General features: G+C 39.8%; 2 protein-coding genes across 17 annotated transcripts in view; one reads left to right on the top strand and one right to left on the bottom strand.

The window, feature by feature from the left end:
- UBR2 (ubiquitin protein ligase E3 component n-recognin 2) overlaps positions 1–9,135 on the bottom strand; it is a 129,153-nt gene extending 120,018 nt beyond the window's left edge. For 5 of the 10 annotated variants that reach the window (XM_023545641.2, XM_023545640.2, XM_064286187.1 and 2 more), the window contains exons 1-3: positions 8,721–9,010; positions 2,084–2,172; positions 470–729 (exon numbers count right to left, since the gene is read on the bottom strand). In XM_023545641.2, the coding sequence (XP_023401409.1) occupies positions 470–729; positions 2,084–2,172; positions 8,721–8,745 (374 nt within the window). In that variant the 5' untranslated portion in view covers positions 8,746–9,010. Of the gene's footprint in view, positions 1–469; positions 730–2,083; positions 2,173–8,720 lie in introns of those variants that run through there. The other 5 variants (XM_023545647.2, XM_003403912.4, XM_010587621.3 and 2 more) reach the window with 5 other exon arrangements.
- Positions 9,136–9,137: 2 nt separating this feature from the next.
- Positions 9,138–25,383, top strand: part of LOC111750031 (uncharacterized) — a 43,227-nt gene continuing 26,981 nt past the window's right edge. For 4 of the 7 annotated variants that reach the window (XR_010322182.1, XR_010322180.1, XR_010322183.1 and 1 more), the window contains exons 1-2: positions 9,138–9,935; positions 16,083–17,377. Coding sequence is in view for 2 of the 7 variants with exons in the window: in XM_064286221.1 (XP_064142291.1) it covers positions 18,236–19,207 (972 nt within the window). In the remaining 5 variants the exon portion in view is untranslated. Of the gene's footprint in view, positions 9,936–16,082; positions 21,793–25,383 lie in introns of those variants that run through there. The other 3 variants (XM_064286221.1, XM_064286212.1, XR_010322184.1) reach the window with 3 other exon arrangements.

The raw sequence follows: 25,383 nt of genomic DNA, 5'->3' as shown, positions 1-25,383 counted from the left end.
CTCCCTTCCCACCCCACAGCAATCTTGAGCTGCAGGGCCTCAGGCTCCATAGGAACTGGGAACCCAGAACAGGTGCTGCCTGAGCATCCACCCACCAGGGAGGAGGCCCGCCCTTACAGCAGCTGTAGGTGGTGCCCCCAATGGCAGGAGGGAGCAGAGGGTGTGAGGCAGCATGACCCAGCTTCCTGGAGGATAGCCGGAGACCCTCCTTGAGGGAGGGGACATGTGCCAACTGTTGCTGCCATGCCCACCGCCTCATTAATGTGCAAGATGGTTGGAATAGATTTTTTTACTACTGTCGTAAACTTGAAATGCCAAATAAGATAGCTGATAAGTGGAGCCCGTGTACACAGTTGTTATAGGGACTTTTTAACGTGTATTTCATAATTTTAAAACAAAGTTTTAGGTTTCATTAAAAGGTGTCAAGTGAAAACAAGAAACTTCAAGAAAAAAAATTATAATATTTTACCTGCAAGAGTATGTAGGCTCTCCTACTTTAAAAACACGACCGCAAAGATGAGAAGGTTTGTTTGCTTGTTCAAGTTTTGAAAATCCAAATCCAGGATCTTCACCACAAAGGTACCACTCCATGGGTCCCAACAAAATATGCTGTGCCAGCATGTCTTCTTTTTGAGGGAAAGGGTTGGGACCCCTGCAGTAGATTTTGGGTACGTAGTGGGCTAAATGCTGGTATACTTCTCTAGTGAGGTCAGTTGCTTGCAGCCATTTCTTTAAAAAAGAAAAAATAGTTTTACACAATGTCAATCAACTGGTAATTTGAATAAATTAAACCTATTCAAACCTATTTTTGTACTTTCTTTTAGGAACAAAAATAGTAACTTATAAATCACTTTGTTCATAACGCTTGTCACTGTGTATGTCTTCATTCTAAAAGGACAAAATTCACCTATATCTTTATTAAAATGCCAAGTATTCTAGAATCCTTTATTTACAGAGAAATTAAAATTTAAGTGAAATGAGCTCCTCCTCCTCAAAACGACTCGAAGTGACCTTCTGCAGGCAGTACGGGAAAGTGGCCACACAAATCATTATACAGACACTAGCTACTGAGCACATCTGACTTCCTTCCTGATTCCTGCTCACATGATATACTGATTGTGATTTGGATTCTCCCGTCAGTTTGTCTATAGAAAGAGCATGTGGTGAATACGAACAGCCAATACACTCGTTATATTTCTTGTAGGCTAATTAATTAGCAAGTTTATATAGTTATAGTACATGATTAGGTTGGTCCACAGAGACTTTGTCCTATCAATTACGCCTTCTTTTCCTGAACAACTGCTCTATATAAGTCCTTTGCTCTCACTCCAAAACACAAATTTAAAAAAACACATTTTCTGTCCCCCAAACCTTTAGATCCAATTGCCTGTGGGAATTAGATATCTCATAGATATCCACTCAATATGTCTAAAATGAAACTCATGATCTTCCCCCCAAATTAACTCTATCTCCCTATTTTAGTTAACTATACTAAACTAGAAAAACCTGAAAATCTTCTCTCTTCCTCACCCCAACATCCAAGTAATCATCACATCGTGTCTATCAGGCTTCCTAAACATCTCTTGAACCCACCCATTTCTTTCTCTCCGTTCCCACAGTCACTCCTACCTTCACTACCCTAATCCAAACTCCCTCATCTCTCATCAGGATTAGTACAACAATGTCCTAACTGGTGTCCCCGTTAGTCTTGCCCTTCTGCAATCTATTTTCCGATCTTGCTGCCAGAGTGATCCTTGCAAAATGTCAACTGGATCATTTAGCTTCCCACGGTATTTAGGATCAAGCCCAAGCCCCCTGACATGGGTTACAAGATCCTTTGCCTTTACTCTCCAGTTTCCAACTCCTGACCTCTAATGCTCTTCTCTACTTACTTTACAAAGCTATTTTCTACTCATTCTTTAGATCTAAGTTTATGTTTAACTTTCTCTGAGATGCCTTCTCCGCCCATTTCCCACCCCAACCTCCTTTCCCCACAACCCCCAGGATCTAAAAAAGAACCTAGACTCAATGGGGCATTTAGTAACATCTATTAACTGAATGACTATATGTTTATACTACTTACTGTCATATAACATTGACATTCCAAAAAGATGCTCCTTGTGCCTTTAATGAAAGCAGAGATAAAGCAGATCCAGGCCTGCAGCTCCGTGTCTAAAAACCAAACCAAATAAGCCCTGGATAAGGCACCCTTCAAACTACCTCCTTTATTTTTCTCTTTCCTTAAGTCTGTCCCCTTTACTCTGCTGTTTATCTCTGTCTCCCCTATCAACTCTGCCTGTATGTTTATTTGTCCTCCATGCTGCTTTGTGTTATTTTAAGTCACTGTGGCTCTAAGCCAAATAAAAATTTTAAATAAAATGACTTGTTTTTACTAAAATGCAATTAACTAAACTGCTAACATAACTCAGGTCCAATGTTTACCTATGGATTACAACTTAAGTCTCAATTACATCTTTGTTAAAAAAGATGTTTAACACCATAAGAAGAAAATAGGAGGTTTTCATTTTAACTATTACTTGCACAATCTTCAGCCCACTTCCCTCCTAAAATATATAGAGATTTTAAATATTCATGAAGTGTCATATATTAACTTTCTAATCAATTTCACATTTTCAGAACGTTCTTACTAAGTATATAAAAATTTTGTTCACAAGTTAAGGGACTACATGAAAACTTGAAACAGAGGAAACAGTGAAAAAGTTTCCAACCCTAAGGTAAAACTACCTTTTCCAAAGCTCACTAATTTTGCTGTGTTTGCTTTCTAGAAATAGGAAACAGACTGAATTACTCTTAAAATAAAAATATTTGGGGGAAGACAATCCTGCAGGTTTCAAGAATTCCCTCCCTTTGGAGAAACAGCTCTAAACAAACATACAAAAAAAAAAATAAACACACACACTTTAAGCTCAGAAATTATAAAAGTAAAAAAAAAAAAACAGTCCACTGGCCACATACAAGGATAATGTCTAGTTTTTCACCCATTATCTGCAAACCCTGTTTCAAAATATGAACAAAGGTAGTCAAATTAGTCTAAGTAACTTATTCTTTATGAATAAAAAACGCATTAAGAGAAAATTCACCTTTATGATCATAGAAAGTTCAGCGCTTCAGACGATCTTAATTTACAACACACTTGGAGATTTTATTTAAAAAGCAATTTTTGTTTCTCTTATGCTTTATGTTCCCATTTTTCCTAAAACTTCACTTTTACAGAATTTTAATCCAAAGAAAATAAAACAGGATGTTTTCTAAAAGAAATTTTATAGTCTCGTGGCTCCAAAAACAGGTCAAATTTGTTCTTAAATTTTTTAAACAAAAAATCCAAAAACTAGTATCAGCTTCTGGCTAAAACAAACAAACTAGCCACCCTACATAAATATATATTATTAGTAAAATAAGCAAGTAACTAGTTTATTCTAAATACCAAATTTTATTATATATTATTGTAAATTATTAACAAGACTTAAAAATCTGGTTCAATAAAAGTGGGCAAATAATCTCCATCTTTAAAAAGTTTAATACTATTATGCAAAAATTTCAAAATTACCTAACAGATTTGGGAGCTGTCAAAGGCACTTTAACCTGATTAAATTTACACACGTAATATATAAAGCAAAGCACCTTTATATGAGAATTCTATACCTAAGATACTGAATCAGTAAATGGTAATATTATAGGTTAAAAAAAAAAAAAAGGAGTGAGGAGAAAGCAAGCAGAAGGAAAAAAATTAGGACCGCCGTTCAGAATAATGGCTCACACATTTCTCAAAGGAATAAAATCTCTAGCTTTCCTGTTGTCCTCATCAACATATACTAGCTTTTAACTGTTTCTCTGACAAAATTTACCGAGATTTCTGATTTAGGTGCATTTTAATTTGTCCTTATTTCAGACACTTAACAGCTGTCACACCTATGTGCACAGGAGAGTATAAGCATCCCTACTTCAAAAAATCAGCCAGTGAAAACCCTATGACTCCCAAGGTTCTGATTCCCGTTGTACACAGGGTCGCCATGAGTCAGCTGACTCCTTGGCAGCTAACAACATCTTACTAGAAGTCCTTTGATAAGGGAAAGTAAAGAAACTGTCAACTTATTCCACTAAACATTTTATTACAATTTTCCAGGAGCTTTCCTTACTGCACCCTAAATCTAAGCCTTAGGATAGAGAGCAAGTACAGTAAACACAAAAATGAAAGAATTTCTAGAGGTTAGCCTTTTATCACAGTATCTAATTATTACCCAGCCCAATCTAAGTATTACTCAATTAAAATTGTATCCTCTACACCACATTTGGTTTTGCTTCAAACAGGGATAAGCATCATGTAAGCTAATCATAAAACAACAATCACTACTCCTCAAACAGTATTTTAGGGAACCATATTAAGAAAAAACTTAAATTATCTTAAGAGCTCTAAAAATGAAACAGGGAGAGTATTTACAAATCAAGCAATATAGAAACTCAATAATAATAAGCAAATAATCTAATTTAAAAAATAGTCCAAAGAAGATATACAAATGGCCAATACCCTCATGAAAAGATGCTTAACATCATGAGTAATTAGGTAAATACAAACCAAAACCACAATGAGATACCACTTCATACACATTAGGATGGTTATAATCAAAAAGTTAGATAATGATGAGTGTCGTTGAGAAAGTGGAGAAATTGCTGGCAGGAATGTAAAATGGTGCAGCTACTTTGGAACAGTCTGACAGTTCCTCAAAAAGCTAAACAGAGTTAGCATTAAAAAAAAAAACCAAACTAGTTGCCATTGAGTCGATTCTGACTCACAGCGACCCTATAGGACAGAGTAGAACTATCCCATAGGGTTTCCAATGAGTGGCTGATAGATTCAAATCGCTGACCTTTTGGTTGGCAGACGAGCTCTTTACCACTTCGCCACCAAGGCTCCACGGTTAGCATATGACCCAGCAATTTCACTCCTAGATACCCCCCCAAAAAGAAAACCCAAGTCCCTGCAAAAATTTGTACATGAACATAACCAAACACCTTGCAGGATTGGGTTACTGGGTTTGAGGGCTTAGAACCATAGTCTCAAGTGGCAACTTGGTCAACCGGCATAACATAGCTCATAAAGAAAACTTTCCGCATTCTAGTTCCATGAGTAGCATCTGGGGTCTTAAAAGCTCGAGAGCAGCCATCTAAGATACAACTATTGTTCCCCACAATGTCTGGAGCAAAAGAGAAAGAAGGAAACCAAAGACTCAAAGAAGAAATTAGTCTACAGGGCTAATAGTCTACTCAAACCAAAGCCTCACCTACCTCAGACCAGAAGAACTAGATGGTGCCTGGCTACCGCTACCACCTGGTCTGCCCAGGAACATGATATAAGGTCCCAGATAGAATGGGAGAAAATGTGCAACAAAACTCAAATTCCTAAGAAAGGCCAGACTTACTGGACCAGCAGAGACTAGAGGAACCTCCAACACTATCGTCTTGGGATACCCTTTAAACTTGGAACTCAAACTACTCCTGGACGCCACCTATCAGCCAAAAGACAGTGCCTCATAAAATAAATAACATCACCTGTGAGTACTGCACTCCTCTAAACAATCACCTAAATGAGACCTAACGGTCAACACTTGCCCTAGACCAAAGATGAAAAATGGGGGCAAGGAATGGAAACAGAACAACCAGAATGGAAATAATGAGAATGCTAACGCATTGTGAAAAGTGTAACAAATGTCACTCAATAATATGTATAGAAATTGTTTAACGAGAATCTAATTTGCTATGTAAATTTCCTCCAAAATCACAAAACAAACTTGTATGTGAATGCTCACAGCGGCATAAGTCATAATATGCAAAATGTGAAAACAACCCAATTGTTTATCAACTGATGGATAAATGAAATGTGGTGTATCCATAATATGGAATATTATTTAGTAATAAAAAGGAATTAAGTATTGATACATGCTACAACCTAGCTAAAAACATTACATTAAATGAAAGAAGCCAGTCACATACATATTGTATTATTCCATCTATATGAAATCTCCAGAATAGCCAAATCTATAAAGACAGAAAGTAGATTAATGGCTGTCTGAGGCTTGGAGGTTTATGCAGAAATGGAAAGTGACTGCTAATGGATACAGAGATTCTTTTTTAGGGTGATGAAAATGTTCTAAAATTAATTGCTGTGATGGTTGTACAACTCTATGAATATACTAAAACCCACTGAATTGACTGTGTATGAGTTTTTTTTCAAATCTGTTAAAATATTAAAGCAAAAAATATATATAGACTTAAAACTTCTACAGCGAATATGTATTTCATTTATAATTGGGGGAAAACAATACATGTATTTCTTAAAACATAATCACCCATTAGAGCACAATATTATTATAATCAAATCTGTGGAGCACAAAATGTAGTAAATAAGAGCTGAGAAGTTTTGGGAAAGTCATATTTGTTGTGGAATCAATTCTATCAGGAAAATGAGAAGACTGAGAAGAGGGAGCCATTTCAATATCCTAAATTTATAATAATTAAAGCCAGCCTAGATGCTTTTTGTGAGGCATAGTACTTAGGATATATGGGATCACAATAAAGTCCTTTCTCCTCATAACAGAAATAAGAAAAGTGGTGTGTAAATAAAGTGTGGGAAAGAAGAAACTAGCGCTCACTAGTAATCTAAAACGGATGTGATCCCAACAAATTACCAGTATTGTTTATCCTCTCTAACATTTACTTTAAATTGGAGAGGAAACTTTATTAAGTCTGTGAAAAAGAGCTGTGCTGGAGCCTAAGTTGAAAGAATAGTTTTAAGTGCTATGCTAACATAACTAAAATACAGACAGTAATCCTTTACAAAGTAAGGCTAGGCTTTATAGCTGGAGGAATCTTATATTTTCATATTAGTTTGCACCTAATATTTGAAGGAATTTTGTTAATTATTAGAGTAAACATTTTTCTTTGTATTATTGGTCAGAAAGCCATTTAAAGTAAACAGAGCAATAGTAAAATGGAATTCAGTTTGTTGATCTTCACAAACTCAAATGAAGTCCAAATTAATAAATTTTTATTGCATTTCCCTTTATTTTCCCCATTGTGTCTGCTTGAGAATTTCACTGCTCAAGAACTAGGAGCACTGGTCTCCAGCACCGTTTCTGTTAACTGGTTTCTTCAGGAACCTCAACAAGTTGGAGAAGCTCTGCTACTCAATAGTTTGCACTTTTAGAATAGGGATAATAGAATATGTAGCCTGCATCTCTGGGCCAACAGGCACTAATATTTGGCGGGATTAAAAAAATTACTTTGAGGTAACTAACTTATTCAATATCAACAGGCAAGACCATGGATAAGGAATAGCTGCCGTTATTATAATATTACTGTTTACTTGTAATGCTGCTTTCATTTTCTTGTTCAAATCTCTTTGATAATTACCAATGAAACGCAGATGGGGGTGTAAATCCTTGGGTTGTTACCACATTAAGTAGAAAGTAAAAGAAAACATAGACTAAGCAACCAAGTCAGGACTGTGGTTAAAACCAACAACAAAAAAACAAGCAAAGAACCATGGATTTCTTTAAATGTTCACCTCTACTCCTGCCTTCACTTATTTCCACCCTAAAACTTCAGTGTCTTCATCAATTCACTCAAAATAACTTCACTGCCCAACAGCCCCACAGTGCCCCCTGCTCAAATTTTTTTCATAACATTCAGACTGTCGACTTGTGTTCACTCCCTTCCTAGTAGTTTTTTAAACTGGAGGCCTTAGAGGTGGGGCCCAAGTTGTTTTGGTCCATTCATAATCAATCTGGACAATCTGTTCTAATGGGTGTTCCCTGTCCTGCTTGGGGAAAAATGCCATCGAGTTTCATCAATCATTTTACAACTACTAGCATATTCAAATTACAGTTTCACTACAATGCTAAGTTTCAGTTTGGGGCATACTGCTTCTACTATGCTTTAGCCAACCCTCATATTATTAGCTTATATTTGGTAAAAACTGCTGCCTCGAAGTTATATAACGTTTGTCGTCTATCCAAAGACCATCAACTCCTAGAAAAAAAAAATTTCACCTGCAGCCTCCATCACTACTACTTTCACACATTCAGTAAACGTGTCAAGACACTATCTTCCACGCATTCATAAACGTTGTGGACCGACCAAACAGGTTAAAAAGCGCGCTGAAGGGGTTAAGGGAGAGAACTGTGTCGTTTGCATCCCCGGTGCCTAGGGCAGTCCCAGAAACAAAGTGGGGGCTCAGTTAATGAACCTTTTTTGGTGGACAATGTGTATCTCCGCTTATCTCAGAAAACGGAATCGGGAAGACCAAGTAGGGCGATAATACCCAAAACGCTAGGAAACATCTCTTTCCCTCCCATCTTCCAAGAGCTGGAATAAAGGGCAAAGGCCTGCGTGTTGGGGACTTGCGGGAGGGTGAGGGGAAGAAGAAGAATGAGAGCTCTTGGGTCAGCCGGGACTGAAAGGGAATGTAAACGCGGCTGGTGCACAGTGCAGTGCTGGCGGCTGTTTGAGAATGAAGAGGGAAGGAGAGAAAGGAGAGGGGAAAAACGATCGGTGGCCTGGCCGGGCCGTTACTCCACAAGGCCAGGCCGGCCCGGTCGTCACCCCAAGTCAGGACCAGACTGCACCAGGATTTCCAGGAGTGGGTTCCTCCCCCCGGCGCGGCCAGCGAGGGCTGGACGTCCCCGCCCGGGTCCGGCACTCACCCCCGCGGTTTCCTCGGCCGAACATTCCAGCAAACTCCGGTCGATGGCCTGCACCTCGGGCTCCAGCTCCGACGCCATCTTCCCTTCTCTTTCTCCCCAGCGCTGACGCCGCTACCGCCGCCCCGAAGGCCGCGGCCTCGCCACAGCCCCGGCGGCCGCGACCGCTACCCTCGCCCCAGGCAGTCAGTCAGTCAGTCCCGGAGCCGCCCAGGCGGCTGCGGGGGAAGCAGCGGAGGGAGAAAGGCGCGGTGAGCCGGACAGGAGGGACGGCGGTCTTCTGCGCTCCCGCCCGGCCTCAGCGCCTAAGCGTCAAGTCACTGCTTCGTCCCTGCCCAGGGGAAGGACACAGAGGAACCCAAACCTGGCACCCTTGCTCGCTACTACCGTCTCCCGCACCGGGAAAGGGGCAATAACACTCAGGAGGGGAAGAGGAGGATACTGGGAACTGTAGTAGATCTCAGCACAGCACAGAGAACGGTGACACCCTTATAGGGTGCCCCACGAGGGTATTGTGGGAGTTGTAGTCCATTTCTAACCGGAGACTGAGCAAATGGCAGATAAGGGGGCGGGACTTTCTGGACGACTAGAATCATGGGAAGAGATTAGTGGCATGAGACGCCTACCTGGGAAAGGCACGAACCCAAGACCAAACCAAACCTCTTGTCGTGGAGTCGATTCGGATTGATAGCGACCCTGTAGGACAGAGTAGAACTGCCCCATAGAGTTTCCAAGGAGCGCCTGGTGGATCCGAACTGCGGACGTTTTGGTTAGCAGCTGTAGCTCTTAACCACTACACCACCAGGATTTCCGGAAGAGGCACCAGAACACGATAATGTGGGAATTGTAGTTTTATCCCATACACCCAATTGTTCATTTTTGTATTTTCAGCGCTTTGAACAGTGCCTGGCACGTGGTAGACACGTAAGTACTTGTCAAAGCCTGACTTAAGGTAGGCACTCAAATGCTTGTCAAAAGAATGGATGAATTGCATTCTACTCCTGTAGAATTCTTTGACCCTGTCATCCATCATCCTCTCTCCCCTTAGACTAGTACCGAATTGAACATTACCCAGGTGTTTTAAGGTTTTAAAATATGTTTAAATGCTGTTAATAGAAAAACTTTTCAAGCAATTTAGTTATGACCGCTTATCAAGATTACGAAAATTTCCTGCAAAGGAAAAGGACTGTATCAGGCCAATTTGAAGATTTACTCTTGGTAAGGACATTTCATAGACATAGACAACCATTGTTAGATTAGATATTAAAAAAAATTCTGTTTGGTTAATGGCAATTAGATTCTTGACTGACAGTTGGGTGAATGGGTTTCTTAAAACAAATCTTCAACCATTTAGAGTTTATCAGAAAATTGGTTACACGTTTTATCAGGAGTACTAATTTTTTCCCAGAAGGAAGTTGTGGGTTACATTACGCAAAAAAAAAAAAAAAAAGTTCTGACGCAGACCAAGTAGGGAACATGTTTTTGTTGTTGTTATAATTTGGAAATTTTAGAATCTTACAAGCATCCAGGAAGAGAAAACACAAAGGTTCCATAATCAGAAGCACTGGGTGCCTCAACCTTTCAGATATACATTTGAGATTATTATATTTTCAACCAACATTTCTAGGTATTTGTGTTGGGATTGGTGGTGATTCAGATGATAAAGTTTGCCATATTTTTAGGATAGTTAAAATGTGAGCTCCATGTAGGCAGTAACTTTCTGTTTTCACTTATGTACATATGTTCCTAAAACAGTGCCTGACGTATTAGATTCCCAATACACCTTGGTTTTTTTAACCTAATAATGCTTTGTTATTTTTATGACTGCATAGCGTTCTGTGCTATTCCATGAATGTATCGCAATGTGTTTAAACTATTGATGAACTCATTGGTTCTTTCCAGTGTTTTGTGTGATTAAAAGAATATTCAATTAAATTCCATGTTCATATTGATTGGCAAGCTAAATTTTAGGTATACCCACAAAACCCACTGCTGTCGAGTCGATCCCAACTCATAGCGACCCTATAGAACAGAGCAGAACTGTCCCATAGAGTTTGCAAGGAGCGCCTGGTGGATTCAAACTGCTGGCCTCTTGGTTAGCAGCCATAGCACTTAACCACTATGCCACCAGGATTTCCAAATTTTAGGTATAGCAAAGGATAAATTTGTAGAAGGGAGTTTTCTGGGTGAAAGGAAATAACGTAACTGGTGAAAGGGCAAAAGGTACAAACTGAGGCTCAGAAGGGGCAGGACTGTAAAAAGGCCCACTTGGGTGCCACCTGTTATACCCAGTCCCAGGCACAGGACCTTCCCTATGCTCAGGGCTTTCCACCCTGGCTCCTCACTGGGCCTAGACATGGTCTCAACCTCCAGCTCTTTACCTACTTCCCTCTCCTCCCCCTGCAAAAGATACCCATCTATGTACCATTTCCCACAAAGCCCAGTCTTTGGCCATATTCATCCTTCCATCCACCCATCAATTCATTCAGTGCATATTTTCTGAAGCTCCTACTAAATGCCAGTCACATTCTTGTTACTGGCAAGATATCAATTAGCAGGCACAGTTACTGCTTTCATGGGCTTATATTTTAGTGGAAGAGACAGACAATAAAAAAGTAAGTGAGTGAATACATTATACAATTACAGATATTGAGAAATGTTCAAAGAAAATAATTAGGGTGATCAGAGAGGTATATCTGAGGAGGGGAAAGTTGAGCTGAGTCTTGAATGAGAAGAAAGGGTCAGTCATGTGAAGATCTGGGACAAGGGCATTCCAGGCAAAGTAGACAGCAACAGCAAGGGTTTTAAGGCTGGAACAGACTTGGCATGAATCAGGAACAATAAGTTTCATGGCAGTTAGTTTTCATATAAACTAATAAATGCTATGCCAGCTGGTAACAGTAATAGGTATATTATTCCTATTCTCAACTAGCATCTTTCAGATAAGTGTTAATACATTTCAGTTTAGATACAACAAAACTGAGACTTATGAAGGTAAGATAACTTTCCCAAGGTCACTGTGGTAGGTTGACTGCAGTTTAATGACCCTCATTAGGGGGCTTCCTGTAGGCACTTCCTTTACAACGTGACTCTACCACTCTTTACATCAAGAAGTGGTGTCTACAAAAAAAGACCAGACTTACTGGTCTGGCAGAGACTAGAGGAACCCCCGAGACTATGGCCCCCAGACACCCTGCTAACTCGGAACTGAAGCCACTCCCAACGTCCACCTTTCAGCCAAAGATTAGATGGGCCTATAAAACAAAAAATAACACGTGAGGAACATGCTTCTTAGTTCAAGTATATGAGACCAAATGGGCAACACTTGCCCAAAGACAAAGGTGAGAAAGCAGGAAGGGACAGGACAACTTGATGAATGGACGCAGGGAACTTGGGGTAGAAAGGGTAAGAGTGTTGACACGTTGTGAGGATTGCAACCAATATCACAAAATGATTTGTGTATACATTTTTGAGTGAGAAACGAATTTGTACTGTAAACTCTCACCTAAAGCATGATAAAATAAAATAAAGAAGTGCTGTGTATTTCCCTACCCCTTGAATCTGGGCTGGCCTTGTCACTTGCTTTAGTGAATGGAATGTGGTAGAAGTGATAGAATAGCAGTCCCAAACCTAAATCCCCAGAGGTGGTCTTGCATGCTTCCTTCGAGTGCCCACTTTCTCCCTAAGAACAAGTCTGCGCTAGCCTGCTATAGGATGCGAGACCACATGGAGGAGAATCTAGATACAGCTGGCAGCCAGCCAACTCCTAGAAGCAGAGGCACCTAACTGACCTGTGGGTAGCTGCAGACACATGAGGGAGACCAGAAAAAATGGCCTAAATTGCCAACCTGCAGAATCATGAATAAATGATTAATTAAAAAAAAAATTTTTCATGGCAAAGCATATAAAACATAAAATTTGCCATTTTAAGTATTTTTACATGTGCATTCAGTAACATTTGTTACATTCACAATGTTGTGCAACCACCATCACTATCTATTTCCAAAACTTTTTCACCCCAAACAGAAACTCAGAGCTCATTAAGCAGTAATTGATGTTTTAAGCCACTAAGTTTTGGGGTGATTTTTAATGCAGCTATAGCCATCAATTCAGTCACACAGGTAAGGGGCAGAGCTGGCCTTTGAACTCAAGTCTTTCCAACTCCAAGGCTCATATTCTTTTCATGCAATGCTGCTTCTCCAGTGTACCCATTTCCAGGTAAGTTAATTTATACATATATATATATTTTATATAATTAAGCAAGCTCATGTACAGTAGGCCAAAAGCCAGGGAAGGCTCCCTTCTCCTTGTTGGGTCCTATATTATTTGACTCTTACAGGCCATGGATAAAATATTGAGAACTTTGTGTTTTTGAATTGTTTCAAAAGAGTGAACAAAGACATTTCTATGTTAGGAAAGCCACTTCAAGATGGGTTCATTCATGATTAAGATCTGTGGACACATGCTCTGCTTTTCTTGGGGACAAAGTTACCTGGCTCTCTCTTTTATGTCTGAGATGATTAAAATGATGACAGCCAATTGCAATTTTTTTTCCCACCTCATTTGGGGCATTGAGAGTGAGTTTCTTCTAGTCTTAATAGAGATGTTATAAAGCAGCTGGCATACCAAAAAGTCCTCCGGGAAGAAAAAAATTAAAAGATTTTGAAGGATACATTATGTATTCCATACCTATTGTTACTGATACAGGTTGTTTCCTGGGAATGGGATCTTGTGGCTCCTTGTTCCCTAAAGTTAGCTTATCATTGCTACCTTTTTTCCGGATGTGGAAAGGACTGTCACATGGCATACTGTGAGGAAGAATTGCATCTGGTCATTATGTGATGGAAAATGAAAGAAGAGGTCTGGTGTCTGACTGCTTTTCAAAGACATTAGTAAACTATGACACCCAACCAGAAAAGGACAAGGATTCAGGGCTGCCAGACATGGGTATTATTATACCCAAAGCAGTTGCCATCTGTGTGTCAGGGTAAAACTGTGCTCCATAGGGTTTTCAATGGCTTCTTTTTTGGAAGTAGTAGGTCTTTTTTCTGAGGCGCTTCTGGGTGGACTCGAACCTCCAACCTTTTAGTTACCAGCTGACCGTGTTGACCATTTGTACCACCCAGGGACTCCACTAGTATACCAGCCTCTCAGAAAGTACCATTCAGAAGTTTTAGTTACTGTAGCATATACTGTGGATTGGCTTACCCAGCCAATTCTCACCTCTGGGTATACCTTACCGACACCCACTGCCGTACTACAAAGTGTGACAAGCTGAAAATTATGTTTCCCAGCCTCTTTTACAAGTAGAGTTCTGTAAACAAATTGAATTCTACCAGTTAGATACACTCCAGTGAGATTTGGAATTTGGTAGTGAGTTGGAGGCTATCTTTCTGTTCCTATGACTGTTAGTGATATCAAGCATGATCATGGAGATATTGAGGTATCTACAACAGAATTTAGTCTATAGTTTCCAGAGTTTTAAGAGGCAGTTATTGTGGTGGTGGCAGCAGCTTCCAGATCCTTGGATTACAGTGATGGGGGTATGTTTTAAAATTCAACTGGGCTTAACCTAAACAGTGCTCCTCAACCCCTTCTAACTAATGTGTGAGCATCTAGTTCCTTGTACCAAATACCTTGCTGCTTAAAAAGCTATGGAGTAGTTTTTATTTTCTGCAGCTGGACCTTAATGGATAGTTACTAATTAGCAAATATACATTTGTCTTGTTTTAGGTTTATTTAATTGCCAACTTTATGGCCTTTCCATCTTGTATTAAAGTTTTTTAATTAAAATTTTATTTTTAAATAGGTAATATTGTCATATTAAAACATTGAAAGAGTATCCTAGTGAAAAGTCTCCTTTCTACCCCATTATCCATCAAGTTCCCTGTCATGGAAACAACTATTGTTTCCATTTTCTTATGTGTCCTTTTAGAGATATTCTGTGGATTATAAGCACCAGTGGACGCTAATATACCCATTTTGTGCATTTTTTTTTTTTTACATTTAGGAGATTCCTCCATGTGATGGTTAAGGTTGTATGTTAGCTTGGCTGGGCCATGATTCTCCGTGGTTTGGCAGTTATGATGTGATCATCATCCATTTTGTGATCTGATGTAGTCATCCTCCATTTTGTGATGTGATATGAACAGCCAATCTGTTGAGAAGGGAGTTTCCTTAGGGGTGTGGCCTGCATTCAATATATACAGATGTTCTAACAAAGTTCACTCTCTTTGGATCCTGCATCCAATTCATCATCCACTGATCTCTGGTTCCTGGGACATGAGCCAGCAGACTCCCATCTGCCCTGTTGATTTTGGAATTCATAGCTCCTGCAACCATGTGAGTCAGGAGAAGCCTCCAGCCTGATGCGTGCCCCATGGTTTTGGGACTTGCCAGCCTCCACAACTGCATGAGCTATTTCCTTGTATTAAATCTTTCTTTCTTTGATTTTACTTCACTGGTTTTGATCCTCTAAAGAACCCAGCTTAAGATATTTGGTACTGAGAGTGGTTTTAGAAGTACAAAATCATAAGAGTGAGTTCTCTGAATTGGTTCTCAAGTCTGACTAGCCTTAAAGGTGCTGATGACTCTGCGTCCAGTAGTAAAGAGGGCACTGCTAACCCATGGCATGAGGTAGCAATAAAAATACACAAAATATCACTATCAATGGATCAAATATTTGTGAGAAACAAGGCCATGGGTACTGCATATTTGATAGTTTTCTACAATTTTGTCAGAATGAGAAGTACAAGGAAGCTGGTTGGTCCTGTTTTTGCTAGACAAAGTGATTAAAAAAAGAGATGAGCTTAGGGCTTCAGAGTCATGGCTCAAGTGCCTCATAAAAGACCTAAAAGTTGCCACTTGTGCCTTAAAAGAATGCCTTATTTCTTGTAGTAACAGAGCTAATATTGCCAAAAACCACACCCAGAGTCTTATCGTAAGAGTGGCTGAGTAACAACGCCAATTGAATTCCCAACCTCGAAGTGTCTGAAGTTAAAGTGAGGGCATTGATTGGGAAGAAATGGGATCCTGAAACTTCGGATGGGGACATATGGGCATATAATCAGGAAGCTCAGAACACAGAGACCCTAAATTCCATTGAATTAGTCCTGCCAACACAACCAGCCCTCTTACTCCCATCTGAAGAGATTACCCCATCTTTGTCTGCTAAGCCACCCTCCCCAGTAGAACCATTATCTATTCCATCCTCATCTGATCGGATTAACCCAGCTGTGTCTGAAAAGCCTTTGTCTGAGATATCACCTGGGGCATTGTCTGGGGCAGATGTCTTATAAGACATTACCTCTAGTGACCCATTCATAAAATTTTTGCTTCCTGTCCCTGTGACCCTATGTTCTGCAGGCCTAGAGGCCTTGGTTCCAAAGGGAGGAATGTGCCCATCAGGAGACACAACACTGATTCCATTGAACTGAAAGTTAAGAATGCCAGCCAGCCACTTTGGGCTCCTCAGCCTCTGGATTAACAAGCAAAGAAGGGAGTTACCATATTGGCTGTTGTGATTGATCCTGATTATCAAAGGGAAATAGGATTGATGCCACATAATGAAGGTAAGAAGAGTATGCATGGAATACAGGAGATCTCCTAGGATGTTTCTTTGTACTACCATGACCTGTGATTAAAGTCAATGGAAAACTACAGCAACCCAACTCCAACATGAGTATTAATGGCCCAGACCTTCAGGAATGAAGGTTTGAGTCATTCAACCAGGCAAAGAACCATGACCAGCTGAGGTGTTTGCTGAGGGCAGAAGGAATACGGAATGAATGGTGGGTGGAAGAAAGTAGTTCTATGTTACCAGCTATGAGCACATGACCAGTTGCAGAAATGAGGACTGTAATTGTTTTTTGTATTTCTTGCTTGTTTTGTATGGGTACCTATGTATATGTAAATATGTGTGTGCATGCATGCATATATATGTATATATGTGTGTGTATGTACGTATGCGTGTGTGTGTATATATATATATATAGCAACTATCTTTGTTTTCGTCCCTCCCTTATTTTATTACTTATTATAAAATAGAATACGTAAACTGGGTTTGTGCATTTTTGGTGGTATGCATGTTATTTGTATCACGTTAGGCACAAGTATGACTTTGTAATTGTCTTTATTTAGAGATCATGTATGGTTTAAGGAGATGTGTACCGGTGCCAGGTTGACAAGGGGTAGACTGTGATGGTTAAGGTTGTGTGTCAACTTGGCTGGACCATGATTCTCAGTGGTTTGGCAGTTATGTAATGATGTAGTCTGGCAGTTATATAATGATGTAATTTGGCAGTTATGTAATGATGTAATCACTTTCCATTTTGTGATCAGATGTAGTCATCCCCATTTTGTGATGTGATGTGAGCAGCCAATCAGTTGAAAAGGGAATTTCCTTGGGGGTGTGGCCTGCATCCAGTATATACGGATGTTCTAGCAAAGTTCGCTTTTTCTGGATCCTGCATCTGACTTGTCATAGTCTGATCTGTGCTTCCTGCTGTCTGATCTGCAGATTTTGGGATTTGCCAGCTCCCACAGCCCATAATCCAACAGTCTGCTGTCGGACCTGCCAGTTTTGGGTTTGTCAGCCCCTGCAAGCCTCCAGCCTGATGCCAGACCCACAGATTTGGGACTTAACCAGTCTCCACAACTCTGTGAGCCATTTTCTTTAATTAAATCTCTCTCTCTCTCTCTCTTTATATGTATATGTACATACACATATACATATGCTTCACAGGTGTTGCTCCTCCAAGGAACCCAGCCCAAGATACTGCATATCCATATACATAGAATGACCTCATTTTCTTAAATATTCTAATGGGTACATGTTTCATAACTTATTTAATAATCCCTAACTACAACCAACCAAGGAAACCCAGGTGACATAGTGGTTAAGAGCTACAACTGCTAACCAAAAGATCAGCAGTTTGAATCCACCAGGCACTCCTTGGAAACCCTATGGGGCAGTTCTGCTCTGTCCTGTAGGGTCACTATGAGTCAGAATCAACCTAACGGCAGTGGGTACTAAAACCAAAACCAAAAACCCATTACTGTTGAGTTGATTCCGACTCATAGTGACCCTATAGAACAGAGTAGAACTGCCCCATAGAGTTTCCAAGGAGCGCTTGGTGAATTCGAACTGCCGACCTTTTGGTTAGCAGTCGTAGCTCTTAACCGTTATGCCACCAGAGTTTCCAGTCCCTTACTAGTGATTTTTAAATCATTTCCATTTTTTTTTTTTTGCTATTACAGATAGTACTACAATAGATAACCTTGTAAAAATATCATATGTGCATGTGTGAGTATATCTGTGGGACAAATAAAAACTCTAGAACTGGAATCACTGGATTTTAGGATATGAGTGCTTTTTAATTTTACTAAATTATTAATGTGCAAAGAGGTAGAGCCAATGTGGTGCAATAGACAGAAGCACCATGCTGTCCCTCTGCAGCAAAGACCCAAAAAACTAAGTAAAACAGATACAAACGTCAATCCTGGAATACTAGTACCAAATGAAGGAACAAAGAACTCAGTTAAGCACTGAATGGAATAAGAAACTGACAGAGAACAAGGAGAACTATGGAGCGGAGGTCCCATACCAGCTAACACGGATGGGTTTGCCATCTTGGGCTACAGCCCCCAAAGGACTCAGACAGGGAGTACGAAAGGCAACTTTGTGGAGTTCCCAGCAGAAGACAGAGCACCTGATAACCAGGGATACACGCTTTCCCACCTCACACCCTTCTTACCTGTACGAGGCCTCTGTTGCTTGCCAGTGGGCCACAGTTGCTCAGCCGGAGAGATACCAGCTCACTGCCGCCCAGATTCACCATCTTGGAACTCAGCCACCAAGAACTGCAGACAGGGAGTACAGGAAGGCAACTCCATGGAGCTCCCAGCAGGAGACAAAGCATGGGGCCCTGCATTGCCATTGCCCCTTCTTGACAGGCCATGCTGTGCCACCTGGCAAGAGAGACATTAGCTCACTGCCACCCCCAATTCTATACCGCCCCAACAGCCAGTGCCCCCACCACCATATTTTTTTAAATTTATTATTATTATTTATTTACTTTGGTATTTGTTTGATTGTTGGTTTCTTCTCTCTCTCTTCCCTCTTTTCTTTCCTTCCTTCAGCCCACCTAGCCCCGTGCACCACCCATGCCACTTCTCGATGGGCCGAGGCACCCTGCTCAGCTAGAGAGCCACCAGCACACAGCCTTGCTAGGTCTGCCCCAGCCCCACTCACCGAATCCTACAGCACCACCATTTCATTTACTTTATTTATTTATGTATTTGTTTTACTTCATTTCTGCCTTTTATTTTTAACTCTTTTATTCTTTGTTTTTCTCCTTTCTCTTCTTTCACTTACCCACTTAGCTCTGCACATCACATCCTCTCCTTTCCTCCTGCCTATCTGTACCATACACCAAGTGTCATGCCCTCGAGCACTACCAACACAGTCCCCCAGACCTTGCCCTGCATAGCCCCTCAGCCCCACCCTGTCGCCCCCAGTTCATGCTGCAAACTACCCATGCCTACCCCTCCACCCCCTCTGGACACGCCCTGCTGTACCATAGCTGACTAACTGGCCCTGCTCACCTGGGCAAGGTGGAAAGAAGTACACACAGGTGAGCAAGCAACAAAATACACCCGGACATAAACAAATCTACAATCAATAAAAAAAGTAAATAATTCTGGAATGTTCTAGAGACAGCAGACAATATCAAAACATAAAAAAAAGGAGAGGATGGCTCCAGAAAGTGACCAAAATAAAATACTGGATGGCCTTCTGCTAGAAGAAAAGGCACTGGAACTACCTGATAGGGAATACAGAACTCTGATATTCAGGGATCTCCAACAGATGAAGGAAAATATAGACAAAAATAAGGAAAAAATGGACAAAATCATGGAAAATACAGACAGAATCAGGTAAAAGACAAAACAATGGAAGAAATCAGGAAAATAATACAGGAACAAAATGTCAAAATAATAAACAGCTAGAAATCACAGAAAAACAGCAATTAGAAATCCAAAAGATAAACAACAAGACTTCAGAAATGGACAGTGCAATAGACAGTTTTAGGAGCAAATTCGTAACAGTGGAAGACAGGATCAGTGAAAATGTCAATTCTACCCAAAGCAATATAGAAATACAATGCAATCCCGATCCAAATACTGACAGCATTCTTTAACAAGATGGAAAAACTGATCATTAACTTTATGTGGAAAGGGAAGAAGCCCCAGATAAGTAAAGCACTATTGAAAAAGAAGAATAAAGTAGGAGAATTTGCACTACCTGACCTCAGAACCTACTATACAGCTACAGTAGTCAAAACAGCCTCGTACTGGTACAATGATGGACATATTGACCAATGGAACAGAATTGAGAACCTGGATATAAATCTATCCACCTATAATCACGTGATGTTTGACAAAGGCTCAAAGATCATCAAACAGGGAAAAGACAGTCTTTTTAACAGCTGATGCTGGCAAAACTGGATGTCCACCTGCAAAAAAAAATGAAACAGGACCCATACCTCACACCATACACAGAAACTAAAATGGATCAAGGACCTAAATATGAAACCAAAAGCTAAAGATCATAGAAGAAAAAATAGAGTCAATTCTAGAGGCCCTAGTACATGGCCTTAACAGGATACAAACCATAACTAACAATACAGAAACACCAGAAGATAAGCTAGATAACTGGAATCTTCTAAAAAGTAAACACTTCTACTCATCAAAAGACTACACCAAAAGAGTAAGAAGAGAACCTTCAGACTGGGAAAAAGTTTTTGGCTATGACAAATCCCAGAGAGGTCTAATCTCTAAAATCTGTAGGGAAATCCAACAATTTGTCTCTTCAACAAAAAGACAAATAATCCAATTAAAAGATGGGCAAAGGCTATGAACAGACAGTTCACCAAAGAAGGCATTAGGGTGGCTAACAGACACATGAGGAAGTACGATCACTAGCTGCCTTAGGCTGGGTTCTTTACAAAAGCAAAACTAGTAAAGCATATAAAAATATGTATATAGAGATTTATATCAAGGGAAGAGCTCAAGTGATTGTAGAGGCTGAAATGTCTCAAGTCCATGGATCAGGATAGAGGCCTGTCCTGATTCACTCAGCCACAGGGGCTGGCAAACCCAAGATCAGCAGGTGGGAGAGCAGGGATCCCATTTACAGGCTGTGAAGGTTAGCAAATCCCAAGATCGGTAGGTAAGCTGCCAGCTCAGATCCCAAGAACTGGAGGTCCGACAAACAAGAGGCAGCTGCAGGATCCAGAACAAGCCAAAGAGCTTAGCAAGGCAAGCAGGAAAGAAGTAGATGGCAGAGGGTGGAGCGATGTCAGCTGAGGGGCCAGTGAGCCACCAGAGGCCCTGCTCCTGCTGGTACCACTCAGCAGATTGCATCATGGGGGTAATCACATATCAGATTTCAAGAGGGAAGTGATCACAACATTATGCAACTGTGAAAACACTGAGAATCATGGCCTGGCCAAGCTGACACACAATCTTAACCATCACGCTAGCTATTAGAGAAATACAATTCAAAACTACAATGAGATACAATCTCACCCTGACATTACTGACATGAATCAAAAAAACAGAAAATAACAAATGTTGGAGAGGCTGCAGGGAGATTTGGAACTCTTACGCACTGCTGGTGGGAATGTAAAATGGTACAACCATTTTGGAAAATGATATGGCACTTCCTTAAAAAGCTAGAAATAGAAATACAGTATGATCCAGCAATTCCATTCCTAGGAATATATCCTAGAGAAATAAGAGCTGTCACACAGACACACGCACACCCATGTTCACTGCAACATTGTTCGCAATAGCAAAAAGATGGAAATAACCTAAATGCCCATCAACAGATGAATGGATAAACAAACTATGAATCTGTGAAGCATCCCACAAACATGGATGAACCTGGAGGACATTATGCTGAGTGAAATAAGTCAATCAAAAAAGGACAAATACTGTATGAGACCACTGTTAGAAAAACTCATGAAAAGATTTACAGAAAAGAGAGAAAAAATCTTTGATGTTTACGAGAGAGGGGAGGGGTGGGAGGGAAAAACACTAGACAATAGATAAGTGGTAACTTTGGTGAAGGATAAGACATTACTCAATACTGGGGAAGCCATTACAGCTTGTCCAAGTCAAGGTCATGGAAGCTCCGTAGACACACCAAAACTCCCTGAGGGGCTAAATTACTGGACTTATGGCTATGGGGACCATAATCTCGGGGAACATCTAGCGTGATTAGCATAACATAATTTATAAAGAAAATGTTCTACGTTCCACCTTGTTGAATAGCGTCTGGAGCCTTAAAAGCTTGTGGTGACATCTGAGATACTCCACTGGTCTCACCCCGTCTGGAGCAAGGGAGAATGAAGAAAACCAGTCATGAGGGAAAGATTAGTCCAAAGGACTAAGGGACCACAACTACCACAGCGTCCACCAGACTGAGCCTAGCATAACTAGATGGTGCCTGGCTACCACCACTGACTGCTCTGACAGGAATCATGATAGTGGGTCCTGGACAGAGCTGGAGAAAAATGTAGAAGAAAATTCTAACTCAAAAAAGTAAAAGAAGACCAAACTTACTGGTCTGACAGAAACTGGAGAAACCCTGAGAGTTTGGCCCCCTGACACCTCTGTAGCTCAGTAATGAAGTCCTTCCTGAGGTTCACCCTTCAGCCAAAGGTTAGACAAGCCCATAAAACAAAACGAGTCTATAAATGGGCACACCAGCCCGGGGGCAAGGAGGAGAAGGCAAGAGCGGACAAGAAAGCTGGTAATGGGGAACCTAAGTTTGAGAAGGGGAGAGTGTTGGCATGTCGTGGGGTTGGCAACCAATATTGCAAAACAATCTGTGTATTAATTGTTTAATGAGAAACTAATTTGCTCTGTAAACCTTCATCTAAAATTCAATAAAAGTTATTTACGTGCATAGTTTGAAGAGTCAAATAGTTCTGTGAAGTTTGTTTAAAAAAAAAGAAAGCAAGAAAAGGAAAAGAACAGAAGCAAAGCAGCCCCTAGTCCTCTTCCCTCCATTCCGCCTTCCAAGAGGCAATCACTTTGAAGTCTTTTAGCTGTTTCCGTGTCTCAAAATAGCTTCCTTGTATTGCTTCTTGATTTTTTTCCATTTTAAGCATCATTTCTGTATTTCCTGTTACGAAAGATGAGGGCTCTCTTTTAGCCCCTGCCCCCACTACACACATATGCCCTTCCTGTTCCTCTACCCGCCTAATATATTGTGGCTTAGATAGGTAAAACGTCAGTGTTTATATTATTATGTCTCTATAAAAATTATTTATGCAGTAAATTATTATGACTTTCATTTTCCTAAACAACTTTTTGTTTTTCATGGAATTAATAATTCTCTAATATTTTCATAATTTTCTCTGAATCGGTAATTCAATCCCCAGTTCTCCTCCAATTGTCTAGCCTTCTCAATATATTGAGACATATCCAGTTGTCTATAAATTTTATCTTGTAGAAAGCTCTCCTGGAGCTTTCTGATCTACTCTAAGATGGATCGGTTACCCTGTTGGCCTGGTGCAAGAGGTGGATTTCCATGAGATTAATGAAGTTTAAGTTTCAGGGCCCTCATTTGTCTTAACAGTGTATTCACATGCTCATAAGTTTGTTTGTTTTTTTAATTTGCAAAGTGAGACATCTTAATGGCAATTGGTTAATTGGAATTTTGGGGTGCAACTACAGGGAAGTAAGTTGGAGATCCATTTAGTTTAGGTTTCTGTAGTTTACAGTCACATCTGTGTAAAGTTACTGTTAGCTATCCCAGTATGAATTGCTTCATAAATATATCTACCTCCTACTGTGCTGACTCCCTGGGTTGTAACATAAAGGTGTGGGGTCACAGGTCGTAATGAGATATGAATATGTCCTGTGCTGCCTGGCAGTAGAAGTAGGTGAGTAGGGAGGAGAAACAGGCTGGAGATGTACAGTGCCAGAAGCTAGTCTGAGGAAAATTTTTTTCCAATCATCAGACATATGAAATTGTAAGTGATAGATTCAGTTCTCAGCATTGCTTAGATAAAATGAGAGTTCTTTCCTATAAGGAATATACTAGCTAATGCAGCGTGTACAACTATAAATGCGCTATACATTTTTCCTTTTTGACTAGAAATGCATAAGGTAAATAGAATTTATGAAAATTCTGCATGAACTAGCAGCAGTATTTCAGACAATATTATATACTATGTATATGTCAAGTTGCTTACTTTATACCTCTCTGCTATCAATAATAAAAATAAATTAAAAAAATAAATAAATTTTGATTAACCATGCTTGAGGAAAGACTAAATTATCTTTCTATTCTCTCTAGAGAAAATAATACAAAATCATTGTTATATGAAGAGGTGATCCAAAAGTATGCAAATTATTAAGATTTTTACATTTCATCACATATAAATTTTCCCTCAAAAGAAAAAAGCAAGAATTGTAAACAAGTATTGATGCCTTATTAGTGATATACATGTTGATGTAGTTGACGTAGTTGGAGGGACGTATACTGATACACGCTACTTACTCTGAAATGCGTCAAAAAAAAAATGAATTGTGGATGGCTAGAGGAATGGCTATGTGAATAGATTTGTCATAAAGCAAGTATAGTAGAACGTTAAGTATAAAATTTAGGTGGTGCGTATATAGTATTTAAAATTCAACTTTTCTATAGGTTTGAAAGTTTTCATAATAAAATGTTGGCGAGAAGAATATATAGCTGAAAAATACAGAGGAAAAAAGTATTACAGACATTAGTCAAGCAGTATTCATAAAAAAATTATTCTATTTTTCTGGATCTTATTATTTTTTTATATTTGTCAGCTCTTTAAAATTTGTAATTTGATGTGATTTCTTTTCGCTTTTTAACTACTCATTTTCATACCTAATTTGGTATTTTATTTTCTTAAAGAGGATCCCCCAATCATGTAAGCCTCAGGCCCTGCAAAGCCTGACTTCACTGCTGCCTAGTGCACAGCTGACATTCTGAGATCTCTTTTCAGTTTCATATTGGAATATCCAATCTCAATTATTCTTAAGATTCCCTTTATTCCATTCTGTGTTGAAGCTTCTGCCTACTGGATTTCATGCAGTCTTGTTTTTTTCTTTCTTGGATTTACCCTCATTTTGTTCTCATAGCTTCCTAAGAAAGGTTACACAGGAGGTAAATTTTTTGAGACCTTGCAATTCTGAAATTATCTTTATTCTCTCCTCCCAGTTGACTGATAGTTTGATTACAAATGGAATTCTAGATTGGAAATAATTTTCCTGCAAATTTTTGAAGGCATTTCCCAATTGTTTTCTAGCTTCCAGTATTGCTCTTGAGAAATCTAAAGCCACTCTGATTTGTGACCTGTTTTTCTCTCTCTAGAAACCTATAGGATCTTTTTTTATTCCTAGGATTCTGAAATTTGTGTTCCGAAATGATGTGACCTGATATGGGTCTATTTCCATTCATTGAAGCTGGGCACTAAGTGGGCCCTTTTGAAACTCAATGTGCTTAAAATCTAGGAAATTATAAAGAGTTGATTTTTTAAATGATGTTCTCCCCTAGTCTTCTCTTTTCTCTCTTCTTGGAACTTTGGGGCTAATCCTCTATTTTTCTTATCTTTTCTCTCCT

This window comes from Loxodonta africana, chromosome 1, assembly GCF_030014295.1.
Source record: "Loxodonta africana isolate mLoxAfr1 chromosome 1, mLoxAfr1.hap2, whole genome shotgun sequence".
NCBI classification, from domain to species: domain Eukaryota; kingdom Metazoa; phylum Chordata; class Mammalia; order Proboscidea; family Elephantidae; genus Loxodonta; species Loxodonta africana.
This window is presented reverse-complemented; position numbering and strand designations above follow the sequence as displayed.